The sequence below is a fragment of the Camellia sinensis genome, chromosome 10 (genome assembly GCF_055761805.1).
Source record: "Camellia sinensis isolate YWXY chromosome 10, ASM5576180v1, whole genome shotgun sequence".
NCBI lineage: Eukaryota > Viridiplantae > Streptophyta > Magnoliopsida > Ericales > Theaceae > Camellia > Camellia sinensis.
Window position 1 is genome coordinate 179,504,821 of NC_138970.1, and position 20,520 is coordinate 179,525,340.

Genomic DNA, 20,520 nt, shown 5'->3' on the forward strand with positions numbered 1-20,520 from the left:
TTTGTGTCTATTATCTACTCTGCTGACTTAGACATCGGAGAGGTTTCTGGCACACCCCCGTCAACTAGCTCACGTTTATATTTTTAAATAATAAAGCAACGACGTTTGAAGAAGTGCAAACTTAATCAACAGGATTATATAAGAAGATTATTTCGTACTCGTACAGAAACCAAATGGATATAGAATTTTTGAGAAGTGAGTTCTACCAATATATTTTGTCTATTCATATTTAGATGCCTTTAGCATTGTTTTTTTAAAATGAAAATTAGAGTGTTTATAATGATCTAAATAAGTATATTTTTTTATTTTTTTACGAAAAGATGTACAAAGGATTATTTTGAAAAGTTGGTTAAAATTTAATTTTTTGACTTTTTTTTTTTGAAAAACTATGTAAAAAAATAAGATAAATGATATGATTCAAAATAAGTTAAAATCTAAATTTTTTAATCATCTTTCTCACAGAAAATAAAATAAAATAAAATAAATAATATGACTCAAAAACAATAAAAATATAAAAAAATATATACTTTTATAAGAGAGGTGAAATAGTATCTAGTAGTGCACTAAAATAGAATAAATAATGTAAGTGCAAAACATCATAGCCCAAATCATTAATCCAAATCACTTTCCAGGCACTATATATTCAAATCACACCACATACAACCCTCTCACAGCAACATTCCATCTCTAGACATTTCCCTTGGCTTTTTCAAGCACTTTCATCAAATTTTCCAAATGAAGCCCTTCATGCTAGCAATCTTCTCTCTCCTCTTCATCCCAAGTTTTGAAGCCACCCACCAAACTCCCTGGCCTTTCTCTCTCCAATTCCTTCTCACCATCTTCTCTCTCCTCGTTTTGCTCCTAAACTCATGGCTAGTCCCAGGAGGCTTTGCATGGAAAAATCATTATTATGACCTAAAAACCTCTCCAAAACTCAATGGTCCTATGGGGTGGCCCTTATTAGGCACCATACCTCAAATGGGTACCCTAGCTCACCGTAAATTGGCCACCATGGCAGCCTCATTCGGCGCAACTCGTCTCATGGCATTCAGCCTAGGCTCCAATCCTGTGATCATCAGTAGTCACCCAGAAACAGCTAAGGAAATCCTTTGTGGGTCTTCATTTTCAGACAGACCCATAAAGGATTCGGCTCGTTCACTGATGTTCGAGCGAGCCATCGGTTTTGCCCCCTCTGGGGACTACTGGCGTCACCTCAGGCGAATCGCTGCTACCTACATGTTCTCTCCTAGGAGAATCTCCGGTCTCGAGGGCCTCCGGCGACGGTTAGCCAATGAAATGGCGGTGGGGGTGTGGAGGGAGATGGAGGAAAGAGGGGTTGTGGAAGTGAGAAGGGTATTACAAATGGGGTCTTTGAGTAATATGTCAGAGAGTGTGTTTGGGGGTAGTTTGGGTAATTCACAAGGTGAGGAGTTAGGTTTGATGGTAAATGAAGGGTATGATTTAATTGCTAAATTTAATTTGGCAGATTATTTTCCTCTAGGGTTTTTGGATTTTTATGGGGTGAAGAGAAGGTGTCACAAATTAGCCCTAAGGGTGAAGGCTCTTGTAGGTCAGATTATTGAAGAAAGAAAAGGAGAGGACAGAGAGTTTAGTGGAAGAGATGATTTTCTTAGTGTTTTGCTATCTTTGGAGGATCAGCTCAGTGATACAGACATGGTGGCTGTCTTGTGGGTAAAAGCTCTCTCTCTCTCTCCATGAAAAGTTTTCAAATATAAAGAAGTATTTTATTGTTTTATTTGTTCACACAATAAATATCACATATATTATATAAATTATTTTTTAAAAAAATAAAACCTACTCTATCACTTTAAAAGGCCTATTAAAAGTTTTAAAAAAGAAGAATTTCATTGATATATTTCTATAATTTATAACATCTCTTAACTGAACACGAATTAAATATTCATGATACACCACATTACAAATAAAGGTGGTAGATATTCTTAAATTTATTTGTACATAAATCATTTATAGAGTAATTCAGATACTACAAGAAATAAGAGGATCAGTTTCACATGTAAATACCACAACTAAACCCATCATTTTGTCTTACGTGTGAACCGTTCTGATCATTTTTTGAATAGTTTCTATGCACATAACACAACCCGGTAGATATATTATCACAAAATGGACGTTGAACAGAGTTAACTCAGCCTTGATGTTTCTCTGGAATATTACTTCAGTTTTGCTATATACGCAAAATTTGATCATAAAATTGATAAAATTAGATATTATTAGAAGTGTGTGCGGTGCGATTCGAACATTTTGAGAGTAAAATTACAAGTTGAATGGTAACTTGACAGATTAGCGAATTGACAAATTGCGGTCTAAACGGTTTTGAGTGAATTGGCAGATTGAAAAATATTCTGACCAATTATCAAATATTTTCATAATATATAATACTAATTTGCATAATATTTTATAAATATAACAAAAATTAATTTTACACAATGTGTTTTATATATAAAACTACTAATTTATAACAAATTTCACATCTTAAATATTTCTCACACTTATTTTTATTTTGATATTTCATTATAGGTTAAAAAATATATATGTATTAACTAGCGAAGCGGAGCGATTTGAAAGGCAGATTATAAATTTTAAAATTTAATCCGTAATTAGCAAATAGAGTGGTGTTGATAGATGCAGATCGGTGCGATTTTAATGAATTAGGCAGTATATTATACAACCCTAAATACCACTGTCTCACATTAGAAAGAGACTAAGGATACAAAATCTAATTATAAAATTGAATACTACTCTCTGACATTCTATTATTGAATTTCATGTATTTAAAAATATTTCATAATATACTTTTTAAAAAGAGAAAGAAAAAGGAAAGGTAATGAAAGCCAGATTTTGGAAGAGATGAACAATTTTTTCAAATAGTTGGTAATACTTTTACAGAGATTTTGGCTTGGTTTGACATGTTTGAAAAAAATCAAAAAGTCACTATCTTATTTAAGTCATATCGTTTCTCTAACATATCACTTCAAACCCAACTCATATTTCATAAAAAGTCAAAAAGTACACTTATTTAAATCATTCCAAACAACCTCTCAATAATTATTGAAAGAATAACATTAGGAACTTATATATTTAATATATAAATTTATTTATAATGATACAATAAAAGAATGGGATTCTCAATCGTATAATAAATTAAAAATTAATATTTACCCTAATATATTATTGTAAATAGAATTAAAAAACAAATTATATAATTTCAAACAATTCCTGCTATAAAAATGCTTAGGTAGGTGTTTCAGATATTTTTCATGGTTCATCATGAAACTCTCATTGAAAATGCAGGTAGTATAAATTGGTGTCATATCAGTAAAGATTTTGCACCCCGCTTTGTCAGCAGAGATCATCATAAGATTATGATAGGTCTACATAGACTTTAGGAACAACTTTGACTAGATAGATAGTGCTGCTAGGTTACTAGGTGCCATTATTGGCATGTGGATAACATTCCAATAATAATGATTAAAAGTGTTAATTTTTAAATTTTAAAAAAAAGCTTAATGATGTAATAAGAGAAAAGAAAAATAAAAAAATATAAACGTATCATATTACATGTGGACCTTATACCTTATCACATCATTAGAACTCTTATTAAAACTTTAAAATTAAAACTCTCAATTTTTATTCTAACTCTTTAGATTTCATATCCAACAATAAAAAATATACTTCATCCGTTTCAAAATAATAACTATTTTTTAAAAAAATTAATTTTGTCAATAATATAATTATTACACTTTTAAAAAAAATCACTATGCTTGGTTATCATTTTTCAAAAATATTTTTCAGAAAATTTTACTTTTTTATTTTTCGTATTTTTTTTGTTTTTACTGAATTTTTTTAATATTTTGCACAAATTTTTTAATTTTTAAACATACCTAACATATATATACCTAAAAAGTAAAAAAAAAATTTTTTTTTTTAAAAATTCACTAAATACCAAAAATATAAAAAAAAATACGAGAATTCAGTACATTTTTTTATATTTTTATGTATTTATTAATTTTTAAAAATATTTTTTCACAAATTTTTTACTTTTTAGATACATCTAAGTAAGGTGCATCTAAAAAAGTAAAAAAAATGTTTAAGATTTTAAAAATATTCACTAAAAACAAAAAAACACGAAAATCAAAAAACTCAGTTTTCAAAAAACATAATTCTAAAAACTCAAACCAAATGCACTGAATAATTTTTCAAAATTATCCTTTGATAGTATATTTTTTGAGAATATTAATTGTCATAATTATTCTTTTGTATTATTAACGAATTTAAATGAAAGACAAAATAAGAAATTCATATTAGTTCTGTCTTTAATTTTTGAAAATGAACTAATATTTTGGGATAATGAAAAATGGAATAAGAGATTAATATTTTGGGATGGAAGAAACATATATATATATATAAATGAATAAATACTTTAAAAATTCTTGTATATAAATTTTTAGGTTAATTTTAAGATAAATTATATTTTGTACCTTTGTACTTTATATCAAATTTCATTTTATTCTTACACATCAAATAGAATTTGGTGCAAAGTCTAATTAATCCTTAATTATATTAACTACTTTTGAGATTTGTAAAAAGTACATTGAGTTATAAGTTTGACATAATTAGATTTTCTAAAAATTTTAGTTCACATATACCATCTAAGAGGTCGCCGGATCAAATCCCACGAAAATCAAACATTTGAAACCTTGGAGCTACTGAAGATTTGTTCGGTCGTTAATTTTAGAACGTCAGGATTAGTTGACGTGTGTGTAAATTGGCCCGAATATCTAGTTATAAAAAAAAAAAAGGTTTCAATTCACATAATAGTCAATTCATTTTTTATCAACAATTAGTTAGTGGTATAAAAAATTGATATTTTCATCATTTTATATTAAGATATATATTATACCTTTTGTCGTTGTGTCTACACACGATTTGCATTAGTTTCAAATGATTTAATCTTATTAAAAGATACGTGAGTATAATTATGTTAAATTCGTAAAATTTTTAAATAGTCTTTTTTCCAAACTCACTACAAAAATTAAAGTTTTAAAGACTAAAATTTAGGGACAAAATTATTTTTTAGAGACCAAATATTTTTGTTGCAAAAAATGTTGTTATTATATTTTTAGCAACGAAAATTAGACATTAGTGATAATTATTGTCGTTTTGGGACCAAATTATTTGTCTCAAAAAATAAATCATTTTGCGACCAAATTATTGTGTCCCTAAAAATCTATTAATTAATGACATTTTCAAAATTTTGTCGCTAAAAGCCTTGTTTTTTACTTTTCGGGACGATCTTTTAGCGACTATCCTCATGACGATAAAAATTGGTCCATAAATGTCTTTTACAACAAAATTTTTACTTTTATAGACTAAAAAATTTGGTCTCTAAAACTTTTATACGTTGTAGTGACTCTTAGAGTGGTTAGTATAATTTAATCTCTTTTTTAATATAATAATGTGATCTTTTATAATCTTTTCATTCTAAATCAAAACTCACAGTTGTATCTTATAATTTTGAAAACATTATTAATACTGGATTAGATTTTTGTATAAAAATTTCTGCTATATATACCATTTTTTAGAACAAAATTATAATTTGATAATGCATGTACACACTATTATTGACATGCTTGGCCACATCGTGAAACATTCAAACATGCAAAGTTATATCATTTGATTCTTTATTAACTTTATTAGTTTTTTTTTTTATAGCAGAATTAGCTTTATTAGTTTGAGCCTTGAAAAATGTAGCTTTACTTAATAGTGCATAAATAACTATGTCATAAAGTTTGCCTCTCTTTTTGCATGACTTTAAGTGCTATGTACGATAGAACTCTTTATTGCAAGTCATATGAGAACTTTATCTTCGAGTAAATCTAATCAGGTTTCAGATTTTCACATAATGAAATATAGATATAAATTAAATAATAAATCTTTAACATAGATGATCATTTTTATGCTAATTAAATTTTTCTTTTTATAATGTTTTAGGAGATGATATTTAGAGGAACAGAATCAGTTGCTATTCTTCTGGAATGGATCATAGCCAGAATGGTTTTACACCAAGACATTCAAGCAAAGGCTCAACAAGAGATCGACACGTGCGTGGGCAGCCACAGGCAAGTGCGAGATTCCGACATCCCAAACCTCCCATACTTGCAAGCCATAGTCAAGGAGGCCCTGAGACTGCACCCTCCAGCCCCATTACTCTCATGGGCCCGCCTCGCGGTCCACGACTGCCATGTCGACAAATTCTTTATCCCAGCTGGCACGACCGCGATGGTGAACATGTGGGCCATAACCCACGACCCGTCCATTTGGAAAGACCCGTGGACCTTTAAGCCCGAACGGTTCATTGAGTTGGACTTCTCGATCATGGGCTCAGATCTGAGGCTTGCGCCTTTTGGGTCGGGCCGCAGAGTGTGTCCGGGTAGGGCACTGGGCTTAGCCACGGTCCACTTATGGCTCGCACATCTTCTGCACCGATTCAATTGGGTTCCAGCCCAATCAGTGGATCTTTTGGAATGCCTTAGGCTCTCTCTTCAGATGAAGAAGCCACTGGCTTGTCGCGCAATGCGCCGGTATTGCTCTTTGTAAGCATCTGACTTTACCCAAAGTAAAGAATTAGAAACTGTAAAAAATATATATATATTATTAGCAATGTTGCAGGTTGTAATTCGGTGTGTTCTGTGCAAAAGAAAATAAAAAGTTATGTATAATTTTATTTTTTATTAATTTTTCTCACATCTAAATAGAAGTGGGTCCCACTGCCTAGTATTTTAGAATGAGAAAATGATATAAAAAATTCAATTATGTATAACATTTATTAAAAAAAAAAAAAAAGTGAAGGATTGGTGTGTTGTTTTAGATGAATGCTAAACCCTGAACTCTTCAGTGTAAGCTTGAGAGGAAGAGCAGCTTTAGCTCATGAAAATTTGCAAATTGTTAGTTTCTAATTTGCTTGATTAATTTGAGTTTCGCTTTGTTTACCCATGAATGGAATGTGATGGAATTAATTAGAGTTTGCAAATTGTTAGTTTCCAATGTGATGGAATTGATTAATTTGAATCCGCTTTACAAATTGTTAATTGGAAAATGTATTGTAACTCGAAACCCAATGTCCCGAATGGCTCGATTTTCAGAAACGACAGCGTTTTGACTTTTTTTGTTTTTTTCTTTTCCTTCTTTCCCTTCCACTTCTCGATTGTTGGGCAATCACTTCTCGATTTTCAGTTTTTTTTCAAATTCGGGGTTGAATAAGAACTTATATCCAAAGGCCCTATGACCATCATGGTACATGCTATTATAACTAACTGCAAAACTATGCAAAGGAATTTTTCAAAAACAAATATTTTTTAAAAAATTATATTATTTATAAAAAATAATCATTTGAGATTTCACGTAAAGGCTCCAGGAGCGTTGGGCCGCCTTACCTTTCACCACACTAAAATATGTAAAGGTGCCGTTTGGGAAGACTATTTTGGGCTAAATTAGCCACTATCGTCCAAAAAAGACTAATTTAGCCACTACCGTCCAAAATAAGTTTCACGTGAAAATGTTGAACCCATGGCAGGTTGAAATTACCAAACTGCCTGATCCCACTCTGATACACATGTCTCATCGCCTCACCACACACACAAACCCACTAATCTGTCATGAATTACGGCAAAAACCTTTTTTCTTTTTTTAAATGACAAATTCTGATTTTCGGCATATAACTTCAACAAATGTTTTGGTTGTATTGTGCTTAGGATCATGTTTTGTTTTTCCTTTTTATTTTTATTTTTTTTTTGAAACTGAAGATCTAATATCTCTTTTGTTCGAATGGTCAATTTTTGCATATTCAGGTTATGTAAATTATGTTTTTTTTTTTTTGTAAAAAAAAAACTGAGCTTCGATAACCCTTTCACAAATTTTGATGCGCTGAGGTTGAAGTTTTTTTTTTTTTTTTGAAATTGGTATAATTTCTGTTTCTATGTTGCGAAATTGATGAAGGAACAACACTGAACAGGAATGAATTATGTTGAGATTGAAAAATTAACTCTGTCAACAGTAAGGAACAACATTGAAACAGGAATGAATTTTTTGCCAAAATTCATTTTTTGGGGATTGTACCATAAATTAATTTTATTTTTGCCAACATGAATTAATATTTTTGCCAACAAAAATTAGCATTTGTCACGTAATTTAAAAATAAATAAAACACATGAAAATCCATTTTTGAAAAATAAAAACAATTAATGTATACCAATAAAATTAAAAAAGACAAAAACGTAAATTGAAAAAAAAGAACAAATTAATGTATACAAAAAAAAAAATGACAAACATAAATTTTTTTTTTTAAAAAAAAAAGAACCATAAAAATACGCCTAATCCAAACCAAAAAAAAATAAAAAATTTCTGGTACAATGACGCTGACGTGGAGGATGTAAGGCAAAGAGTTAACATGTAAAAATTACTTCAAGGGCAGTTCGGTCATTTAACATGAAGACACCTCACCAAAAAGTTAAAAAGTTAAAAAAGTCAAAAAAAATTTCTCAAACCAAGTTTTTAAGCCACAGGCTAAAATAGTAAAAAAAAACCAAAAAACCAAAAAGCCAACCCACTTCCTAAACGGCACCAAGATTGATTGGTGGAACTTGTGGAAAACTTTGGCCTTGTTTGGTCTGTTTTTGTGAAATAAATTTTGGAATTTTTTTTTTTTAAATTTTAATTGGTTTAATGATTTTGAAAAAAAAAATTTCAAAATCACTTTTTATCTCTTTCAAATCAATCAATCACTTTTTCTTTCTCATTTCTCTTTCTCAATCATTTTTTTTTCACACACATCTACTCAACTACAACAAAATATCAAATCATCCCAAACTCTTACATTCCAAAACTATTTTCAAAATATATAACCAAACAAATCAAAAAAAATCTAACTTCTTTCTCCACGATTTTTTTTGAAACCAAACCAAACCACTCTCTATTTTATTTTTATTTTTTTAAAAATCAGTGTGAAAGTATTTTGTGTAATTTCTCCATACATCTTTTGAGGTAGAAAAGGTTTGAATAAATTGATTATTGAAAAATAAAGGAAAAGTTATAGAAAACATGTCTATAGAAATACTGAGAAAATTGATGGCATGTGTCATCTTATGTTTTTAAAGACTGAAGTAACCCTACTCTGCAAGCAAATGCAACTTGTTAACTATGAAAAAAAATTGTGTATAATAGTAAGGATCATTTTATGTAGTGTCATTCATCAATAAAATATTATAAAAAAAATTAAGTAGATAACTCTTATTTTTCATTAACGAACAATTTTATGATCTTTAGTACAAATCAATAATGCACATTAGATAGTGACATATTACCGTTACATATGATTAAAAATGAGTCAAATCAAGTAGTAAATTGTTTAAATTTAATTTGACAACTTAACCAGTTTAAAATTATGATCAAACTTAATTTATTTATGTAATAAGTCAATCTCGAATATATTTTTTTAAGCTTGACTTGCAAAATTAATAAATTTAAAATTATATTTAAATTTAACCTATTTATTTAACAAATTAATTTCCAACAAACTTTTAACAAGCATAACACAAATCGAGGTCAAGCCACTGGACTGGTTTAACAATCCTAACCACTCCAATATTTACGCACCAACTTTCCCCAAGGACCTAACGCGATTTGCATTGCTCAATCTAACCACAGCTAGGTCCCTTATAACCATGGTTAAATTTCATGCGACTGTATATAGCTCAACGTCTTCTACTCCCGCTAGTTTCCCTCGTTTTTTCGCTTCAATTTCAAAATTTTCAAAATCAAGTGCTCTGAATTGCTCTCTCTCTCTCTCTCTCTCTCTCTCTCTCTCTCTCTCTGTGAAATCCGTAAACATGGTGAGAACACAATTCTCTTCGAATCATTCATTCGCATTTCATCTCTTCGCGCCTTCTTCATCTCTCTATTTCGATCATTTATTTCCTATCATCTGAACTCACTGTAATTCTCTCAATCGTTCAGGTTGTTGCACAGAAAGTGAAGGAATCGGAGATCACCGAGCAGGACTCGCTTCTTCTGGTATAGTTCAGATTTTGATGTTCATCTCCTGATAATAATCGTATTATTATAGATATAGATTTGTTTTAACTGTTTTGCTTCATTGTTATTTGATCGAATTTCGGACTTCTACTTTGAATTTTAGTTGTCTCACGTTCAGATCATTCTATTGGTTAATAGATTGCAGATCGCGAGTAAATGTTGTTTTCTATGGTAATTGATCGGTGAACTTTTCTGTATTCAAATGCTATATTCCACAGAGTCTGGACCTGAAATGCTTTAATTTTCTAGATTTAGAGAGAAATTATAGTGTTTTACAATGATGATTTAGTAGTTTATTCATCTCCTGATAATCATATTAGCTTATATATGTAGATTTGTTTAATCTGTTTTTCTTCATTGTTAATTGAAATTTGGATTTCTACTTGAATTTTAGTTTTGTTATGCTCAGATGATTGCATCGGTTAATGCATGGCAGATCGAAACTAAATGTTGTTTTCTGCTGTAATTAATTGAACAATTTTTCCGTATTGCAAATGCTAGCTATGTTGCAGAGAGTTTGGATCTGAAATACTTTAAATTTTTCACATTTAGAGAGAAATTATAATGTCTTGCAAATATGATTTGGTTGTTTATTGGAGATTAGGGAGATTGCCCATAAAATTAAGTGATAAACTGAAGTTGCGTTGTTGATTTTAGTACATTGATTTTTAGTGAAGAAAGAGGATATGATGAACAACCGTTGACTGTTAATTTGTACCTGAAGCTTACAGTATTCCTGGAGTTCAAAACCTATACCGTATTCCTGTTAATGTTTCAAAAATGGATGTTCAAAAACTTTATTGATGTTGTTAATTTATTCAGTGTTGATCTCATGTTCTTTAATGGTTTTGTCTGAGACAGACGAGGAATCTGCTGCGCATTGCCATTTTTAACATTAGTTACATCAGAGGCCTTTTTCCTGAGAAATATTTCAATGATAAGTCTGTTCCTGCCTTAGGTGAGCTTGTTATCATCAGATTTACTTCAAGTTTTCTATGAAATTTAAGTTCTCGTTGGTGAATATATTTGAACAATCATGAAATTTTGAACAGAGATGAAGATCAAGAAGCTTACACCAATGGATGCAGAGTCTCGCAGACTGATTGATTGGATGGAGAAAGGCATGTAGATTTTGCTGATCTGATAGCTTTTGTACACTCAAATGTTCTTACACTCTTCTTAATCTGTTTGTGTTTCTTAATTTTTGTAGGTGTTTATGATGCATTGCAGAAGAAATACCTACGGACACTGTTGTTCTGTGTTTGTGAAGGAGTGGAAGGTTCAATGATTGAGGAATATGCATGTAAGATTTTAAGAATCGCATTTCCTTTGGAACTATCAATGATTGCCAGGAAAATATGCAGAAGTAACGTTAATGACTCTGCTATATGGCAATGCCTGTGCCAATCTTTTAGTATCTGTAGATTTCCTTCTGTGCATAATTAGAATAGTAAATAAATTTATAATTCTTCTGCTGCAGTTGCTTTCAGTTACTCTAATTCTGAAAGCCAAGAGGTTTCAATGAAGATCAATCGCACTGGAAACAAGCAGGGAGGAACATTTAAGTGCAACTCCTTGACTGAAGTTACTCCCAATCAGATGAGGTACTTAAGCCAGATAACTCAATCTTTTGTTGGCAAGATTTTGAACTTCCATGTATATCCTCGTTTGTGATACAAATTAACAATCCAGGAGTTCTGCTTGCAAAATGGTCCGTACACTCGTTCAATTGATGAGAACTTTGGATAGAATGCCAGAAGAGGTGACACTTCCAGTGACTGAGTTGAGAGATAGCTTTAGGATTTTACCTGTTGGATGCACTTTTCACTTTGTTAAAGGGAATGACATAGTGTGGCTTATGTTAAATGCAATGCTTTTGACTTTAAGATATTTGATTATTGTTTCAGCGGACTATTTTGATGAAACTCTTCTACTATGACGATGTTACGGTATGCCCTAACTTTAATTAGCTTCTTTTGTACTTCATCTTGCTAATTGGTGTTCCCTTAGACTTTCAGTTCCATAGATCTTTTTCTTGAAATGTTTTTTGCATAGAATAGTCAAACAAAATCTGATACACACTGAAAAGGCTGAGGAAATAAATAATGCAACTCACAAGCACTATTATCTCTCTACAAGCTGCATACATTTCTTACTTGTGTGTTTTGTTTGTCTGATAGTAGTCCAATGATAATATCAACTTATACATGTCCATGCAGTTAGAATTATGTAATTTTCAAACTGCAAAACTGCTGGAATGGGAAATGCTAACAAAGATAAAGCATCATCTGAATCTTACAGAGTTTGGGGTGTTCTGGCTTGTCACTAGTCTGTCCAATAATGCATCTAAAAATCCTTATTTTTGTTTGTTCATATTTGACCATGAAAAGCATGATCACTGACTTATTGATCTTGCAGCCTGTGGATTACGAGCCTCCATTCTTCAGAAGCTGCACAGAACAAGAACCTCATAACCCATGGACTAAAAATCCTCTGAAAATGGAGGTTGGGAATGTCAACAGCAAACATTTTGTATTAGCTCTCAAGGTAAAGATGTAAGATTGCAGGAACAGTGAGACACTTGGATCCCTTGTTCAAATTTTGGGTTTTGTAATTGGAAATTATGCAGGTTAAGAGTGTGCTTGATCCTTGTGAGGATGAAAATGATGACATTCAAGACGATGATGTGAGCTTGGGAGCTGATTCTGTAGAAAGGGATGAGCATTCTGAATCTGACAGTGAGGTACTGTGTTAACATTACATTGCTGTTTGTTCTCCATGAGCTTCACTAACTGCTGAAAGCTTGATTTACCATATAGCACAAGTGTTTAGTTAACTACTTGTCAATTTGTAACCCACTTCAGGTTAGCCATTCGCAAGATAACGAATACATAGTCGCGCCAATAGGTAATTACATGTCTTTGTGCTCGGCTGTTTCAGCTTGTTTACGTATTAGGTGTTTCCAGTAGTCTCTGAAGTTTGAAATGTGAATGACATTAGTTCTTTTGACAGATAAGCAACAGAATTGTGATGATAATGGCATGGTTGATGAAGGTGATTTCAGTTAAACGACATAGCATGCTGATTGTATTAGAACAAGTTCAGGGCATATCATAATCCACTATACAATATTCAATTGGCAGATGATACTGAAGACCCAGTGGAAGATGAACACCAATTAGGCCGGGTAAAGGACTGGATCAGTTGTTATCACCTTGCCACTGTTGAGCTCACTAATGTTCTCTCAAATTTCCCTGACATCTCAATGGTAAAGACATTTTCCTATACTTCAATTGGTGGTGTTAAAGACTAGTGCTCGTTAAATCAACTATTTACAATTTCTTTTGAATCTTACAGTTTCTTAATATTGGTATGAAACTTGATGGTTGCAGGTTTTGATAGAAGGTAAATGGAGGATCTGATCCATGTTGAAGCCCATAAAAGAAGGCATCCCCATCCTGCACCATTATGCTATGGAATAATTTAAATTTTTTTTTTCTTCTTTTTCAGAAATTATGGACAAGCTAGTTAAGGAAGGTATCCTATCTAAAAGTGGAACCGACAGTTATACCATTAACAAGCAAAAGGTTGTTTAATTCTTTTCATTGTCAGTCTGAATTTCGTATATTCTTGTTACTGCTGGCTCATAGTGCTTTTTATTTTTGTAACAAAACCACAATCTTAGGAATCAACCTATAAATTCAATGCTGTAAAAGAAGAAATGGATGTCCCAGATGGGAAGAAAGCTCGGCAGGGTATGGGCGAAGATCACATGTACATGAAGGTGAGTCGTATTAATTATCCTTGGAACAAGGAAATAGGACTCTAAACTAGTTAATTTATTTATATAGGCAGTTTCTGTTCCAATAAAAACATGTGATGGTGATTGCTGAGCATGGCTTACCAATCAATAGATACTGGTGTGATGTTAGCTGAGCATGGTGTACTTATTATTATGAACATTCCAATCACAGGCTTTGTATCATGCTCTTCCAATGAACTACATTACTGCTACAAAGCTTCAGGACAAGCTTGAAGGAGAAGCCAACAAGACTACAGCGCGCAAGCTAATTGATAAAATGACCCGTGATGGGTTTCTTGATGCCAAAAGCAACCGGAGGCTAGGTGTGTTCACTCAAACTAATTTTTTTCTCCCTAGTTTCTGGCATAATTTGGCAGAATAAAATTTCCCTCTTAAACTTTTTGCCGTTAAATGTCACAGGCAAACGTGTGATCCATTCTGATCTGACTGAGAAAAAGCTAATGGAAGTCAAGAAAGTCTTGGACATTGATGCCATGGTGATATTTAAAATTTTCTTTGGATTTATTAATGCACACAACTTCAAATATATTTTTGTTGATCATTTGAAACTCTATTAAATAAAACAGGATTTGGATATTAATGAATCACATAACAAGTCCAACCATGTTGAATTTCAGAAAATCGGTAAGTGGATTAGAATACTTGCATGCTTATTCTTCATTATCTAGTTGTTTTTGTACTTTGAAACAATAGAAACTAAGAATGCTCATTGATGATCAGGGATCAACAGGGACATGTCCACCTGTGGGATGCTCCACTCCATTGGATCAGATCTCACGAGCACGAGAGGCGGATCTGAGACACATCAAAATGGCTCTTTAAGAAGCGAACAGAATGGTTCAAGGGCAAGGGATCAAGGAAATGCACCCACAAGCAGGGCTGAGGTTAGTCTATCAAATCATGAACTGCTTCCTTTTTACTTATAAACACTAATTCCTGTCACCCCATAAGTTTCATGGAAGTTTAGTCCATTTGGATTGAGTGATTTGATGAGAAATGATAAGAATTATGGGAAATGGAACTTTTTTTTTTGGTCTCATGTTTTTATAAATCAGATGAGAAATAGCATGAAAGGGTGAGAAGTCTCTTATTATGTCACTCTCAATTTCTCACCAAAAATGATGAATCGACTGGTTGTAATTTCTCACCAAAAAATCAATTGGCCGTATATTTTTCATATGCCCATGAAAATTACAGAAGGAATAAAAAAAATCTCCCCGATATATCTTTATTTTCATATGCTTTACTTTCTTATTCAAACATGATAGTGAGAAAACATAATCGTGCCTTTTTCTTTTATCCCCAAGCGACAGAGTGATCACAATTGTTTCATTTATTTTCTCACCTAATATACCAAACATATAAAAACTGTATTGTGGTTTTTGTGCAGCCAGCAACATCAAGAGAGAGTTTTGTACCAGGGAACGAGAATGGCAGAGCAAATGGAAATAGCAATCACTGTGACGAGTTTGAGACGGTTATCTGTAGTAGGTCCACCCAGGACAAGCAGTCAAGGAAAGCAAGCACGGTATGCTTCAACTTTGTCATCAGAATGGAGGCTGATTAACAATAGGCAATACTCTCAACAGTTCTATTCATGACTTTCTTTTCTTTTGCAGGTAAAGGAGCCCATCCTCCAGTACACGAAGCGCCAGAAATCTCAGGCTCTCTGAAAATATTTGAACTACGATGCTCTCTGGTGACCTTTCGTAACTGTATCTTGAATTCAGTTTCCACTAGTACTAGTTGAATATCAAGAAACATTTCTCTATTCTTTTCTTTTCCATTCTATACTCTTCTCTGGATTTCAATTATAGAAAATGTTGCAATCATGACAACTTACATTCCTATCTGAGAAGATCATGGAAACAAGTTTATTTCGATGGGGCTATAATTTTAAGGTAGCCTTTGGAATATCCATAAATGCAATTGCATCAGTTGATCTATGTGGTGCCATTTTTTCCTACCATTTCTCTTAAGCTAAGTTGTTTGATGATTGGGCTATGTTTTGATTAGGACAATTGTCCCTTATTTGTGTACTAGGCCTCATGAATGTTAAATTTCCTCTCTTTTTATGGGAAATTCTAATATACACGCCTTGAAAAAGGGTGTACTATATGCATCTTTGTTATATCATTTTCTTTCTTAGCCGTGACTAATTTTCTTCTTTAATTATGATATTATTTTAGTTATAACTCATGAAACTTTTAATTATACCTTATGTTAGTTATGATTTTTTTTTTAGTTATAACTCAGAAAGTATAAAATTATATCATTTTTTTAATGATAGGATACATATAGTATACACCTTTTGAAGAGTGTACACCATAGTGTTTCTCTTATTATGATCATATGAGTAAGATCCCCTTAATTGGGGCTAACAAATTTTCAAGTAACCATAACATTTCCAGACTGACGTTGCCATGTGTTTCTCAAAAAGCCTCAGCTTTTTTTTTTTTAGATCTATTTTGTTACACCAAAAAAATATGATAGAAAGTGAAAATGATAAAAAATAAAGTAAAAAAAAAAAAATTGTGTTTCTTATATGCATTTGATGAAGATAAAAAAAAAAATTATGAAATAGATAGCAGTTGATAATTTTAATGAAAATAAATTAAAAAATCTTGTATTTTTTTCAAAAATTAAAAACCATCTTTCTTACATTTTTTATCATTAGAAGACAGAGTTATTTACCATGAGTTGGGTCACATTCCAAACTGGATCTATTGCGTTGAAGCTTGTAGATTCATCACGGTTCTATTAGTTCATTTTATAAGTCTTTGTAAATAAATTATGCACTAAAAATATTTAAATTAATTTAATAATTACAATCATATATTTCATCATTTATCTTTAAAAAAATGTAACTTGTATAATATTTTATCATTTATCTTTATAAAAAATTGCTAGTATAAAATTTTAAAATAAACCATTTATGTATATTTTAGTTGAAAAAAAAATAGTAAAACAAAGGTACAACTCTTTATGTGTCGGATGGAACTCAAAAGCTATGGGGTGCAACTACATATTTATGTAAATTTATTGTTATTTTTTTTGTTAACTACGATGTAATTCTTTCTATAATTTAAATGATATTACTAAAATACTAAAATTATCAAATTACTATAATATTTTTATAAATAATTTACTCAAAATACTAATATGTAGATCATCCTTCCCAAATTAAAATAATAATAATAATAATAAATAAAAACCTTGTTACACCATTGGCGGCAGCGGGAAGCCTCCCAGTCTACTCTAGAGGAGCCTAAGTCATTTGCTAAAAGAAAAATATTCGAAACCTAATATTTTATTAAATATTAAATATTTTAAATATATGTAAAATTTATATTATATAAAAAATATTAAAAATTTTAAAAAAATTATTTGATATTAAATATTTTATATGTGTAGAATTTATATTATCGGTGTTGTTTGGTAACACTTACGTTTTCAGTTTTCTGTTTATATTTACAAAAATTTTAAAAACTCAAATAAAAACTTGTTTGGTAAAATTTTTGATTTATAAATCAGTGGTCTCAGTTTATAAATTTGGCCAAAAAATAAAAACACAAAAAATGTGTTTTCATTTTGAGTTTTCAGTTTTTTTTTTTTTTACCACCCAACACTAGCCACCACTCACCTCCCACTACCACCTACCATCACCACTCACCACCTACCTCCCACCACTACCCACCAGCCACCCACCAGACACCACCCACCTGCTACCCACTAGCCACCACCACCCACCCCTCGCCGCCACCACCACCACCACCACCCGCAACCCACCTACCATCCACCCACCACCACCCGCCACCCGCTACTACCATCCACCGCCCGCCACCACCACCTGCCATCTACTTGCCACCACCACTCACCACCCACCATCCACCACCAGCCACCCACCACCACCAGCCACCTGTCACCGACCCGCCACCACTACCCACCACCCACCACCCACCACTCACTCGCCACCCACCTGCTACTACCACCACCACCACCACCACCATCATCACCCACCACCCACCACCACCACTACCACCACCCACTCGCTACCATCTACCACCCGCCACCGTCACTCACTCACCCACCACCACCACCACTCGCCATCTACCCGCCACCACCCACCACCACTCGCCATCCGCCATCCACCACCCACCTGTCACCACCACCACCACCCACTCGCTACCACCTACCACCCACCACCGTCACCCACCCACCCACCCACCCACTCACCAACCACCACCCGCCACCTACCTGCCACCACCCGTCATCCGCCGCCCACCTGCCATCACCACCCACTCGCTACCACCCACCACCCGCCACCGTCACCTACCCACCTACCATCACCACCCACCACCCACTACCCATCCGCCACTGCCCACCACCCACCACCACCCGTTATCCGCCACCCATCTGCCACCACCACCACCCACCACCCGCCACCACCACCCACTCGCTACCACTTACCACCCACCACCCGCCACCGTCACCCACCCACCCGCCACCACCACCTACCCTCCACCACCCACCACCACCCGCCATCCACCACCCACCACCACCCACTCGCTACCACCCGCCACCGTCACCCACCCACCACCACTACCCACCCGCCACCATCCGCCACCACCAGCTACCCACCACCCACCGTCACCACTTGCCACCACCGTCTTTCGCTGCCACTTGTCATTTCTCACTCTTTTTTATATTTTAAATTTTTTTTAAACATTTTGTTAATTACCAAACGCGTTTATAGTTTATGTTTTTCTAAAAATAAACAAAAAATAAACAAAAACCAGTTTATAAAATTTTTGTAAATATAAACTGAAAACGTAAACGTTACCAAACACACCAGTGTTTTAAGAAGTTGGTAAAAAAATGATTTTTTGACTTTTTTAGTGACTTTTTTAACAAAAAAATTAACTTTTTTTGACTAAAAAAATTGATTTTTTTGACTAAAAACAGTTAAAAAACTAGTTTTTTTTTAACTTGTTTGCCAAAATGAACCTAGGTGAATCTCACACAAATATGTAACATTTAATAAAATATTTAAGTGACTAACATTCCTTTTTTGCTATAGAAAAAAGATTAAGAGCTCTAAATTAATAACTCTAATAACTTTAATTAGTGTGTGGATTCTATGTGATGTAATGTTTTCGCCTTGATGTTTTTTTTTTAATGATTTTCTACATCATTAGTGCTCTTTTAGAACTTCTAAATTAGAGGGATGTATTATTTCTATTTGCTATTAACAAGAAGAAGAGGGGCTTTTCCCTAATTAAGCTAAAATACCAAGCTATTTTCCAAAATAAGCTGAAACGTGGTTAGAAATCACGCTTTCACCGTTTTTGTAACCCAACCGCAGAAAATTTGTAAAATCGTAAAAGCGTGGTTACAAACTATGCTTTTAATTAAGAAAGCGTAGCTACAAATCATGTTTTTAAGGAAATTTGATTTATAAATTAAGCGTTGTTTCTAACCATGTTTTTAAATAAATTTTTTTTTCTTCAAAAAAGCGTGATTAGAAAACGTGGTTTCTAACCACGCTTTCTTAAATTAAGCTGTGTTGTAAAGAAAACATGGTTTAAAACCACGCTTTCCATAATAGACCAAACAACATCACGCACTCACTCGCTCTCTCTCTCTCTCTCTCACACACACACATCACTCACACACACACTTACACTCACACTCACATCAAACATATATAATTTTTAATATATATAAATTTTATTTTATAAAATTGAAATCAATATTAAATATATATAATAATAATTTATAATAGCAAATAATAATCAATTATATGAAATGATTATTTATTTATTTTAATTCTTAAATTTTTATTTTATTTTTATTTTAAGGTTTACGATTTAGGGTTTAATTCTTAATTTTTTTTATTTCCTGTTTGGTAACTATTCCGTTTTCCGTTTTCAGTTTATATTTACAAAAATTTTAAAAACTGTCATAAAAACTTATTTGATAATTTTTTTTATTTATAAATGGTTGTCGCAGTTTATAAATTTGAAGAAAAAACGTAAACTCAAAAAATAAGTTTATGTTTTCAGTTTTCAATTTTCAATTTTTTTTGTTCAAATAATTTTTTTTTCAAATAATTTTTTTTTCAATTAATTTTTTTTCAAATATTTTTTTAATTAATTTTTTTTTCATTTTTTTCAAATATTTTTTTTTCAAATAATTTTTTTTTCAAATATAATTTTTTCAATTAAATTTTTTTCAATTATTTTTTTTAGTTAATTTTTTTTAATTATAATATGTATGATCCCATTGTCATAAATAATAAATATAAATATAAATATTTTAGGCTTGAACAAACATATTTTTTAGTTTATGTTTTTAAGTTTTTTTAAACATTTTGTTCAAACCAAACACATTTGTAATTTATGTTTTTCTAAAAATAAACAAAAATCAGTTTATAAATTTTTTGTAAACATAAACAAAAAACGTAAACGTAACCAAACGCTACCTTAGTGTTCAGAGATAGAATTTATTTTTTTTATTTTAGGGTTTAGGGTTTAATTCTTAAAATTTATTTATTTTTATTTTAG

At 32.1% G+C, this 20,520-nt stretch overlaps 2 protein-coding genes across 2 annotated transcripts; both read left to right on the forward strand.

Annotated features, from left to right (window-relative positions):
* The first annotated feature begins 595 nt into the window (after nucleotides 1-595).
* LOC145788635 (cytochrome P450 78A5-like) lies at nucleotides 596-6,750 on the forward strand. Its single transcript, XM_082892936.1, has 2 exons — nucleotides 596-1,692; nucleotides 6,034-6,750. Exons 1-2 carry the CDS (start codon nucleotides 736-738, stop codon nucleotides 6,637-6,639), a joined length of 1,563 nt encoding a protein of 520 aa, XP_082749062.1. The 5' UTR covers nucleotides 596-735; the 3' UTR covers nucleotides 6,640-6,750.
* A 3,082-nt stretch (nucleotides 6,751-9,832) lies between these two features.
* Nucleotides 9,833-15,891, forward strand: LOC114312653 (meiosis-specific protein ASY1). The gene is made up of 22 exons (XM_028258918.2): nucleotides 9,833-9,929; nucleotides 10,054-10,110; nucleotides 10,993-11,089; nucleotides 11,184-11,252; nucleotides 11,342-11,434; nucleotides 11,612-11,735; nucleotides 11,824-11,893; nucleotides 12,039-12,080; nucleotides 12,550-12,678; nucleotides 12,761-12,874; nucleotides 12,996-13,038; nucleotides 13,144-13,185; nucleotides 13,275-13,399; nucleotides 13,524-13,536; nucleotides 13,642-13,718; nucleotides 13,817-13,915; nucleotides 14,106-14,256; nucleotides 14,354-14,430; nucleotides 14,521-14,578; nucleotides 14,675-14,838; nucleotides 15,345-15,482; nucleotides 15,574-15,891. The coding sequence occupies exons 1-22, from the start codon at nucleotides 9,927-9,929 to the stop codon at nucleotides 15,625-15,627; spliced, it is 1,839 nt and encodes a 612-aa protein (XP_028114719.2). The 5' UTR covers nucleotides 9,833-9,926; the 3' UTR covers nucleotides 15,628-15,891.
* The last annotated feature ends 4,629 nt before the right edge of the window (nucleotides 15,892-20,520 follow it).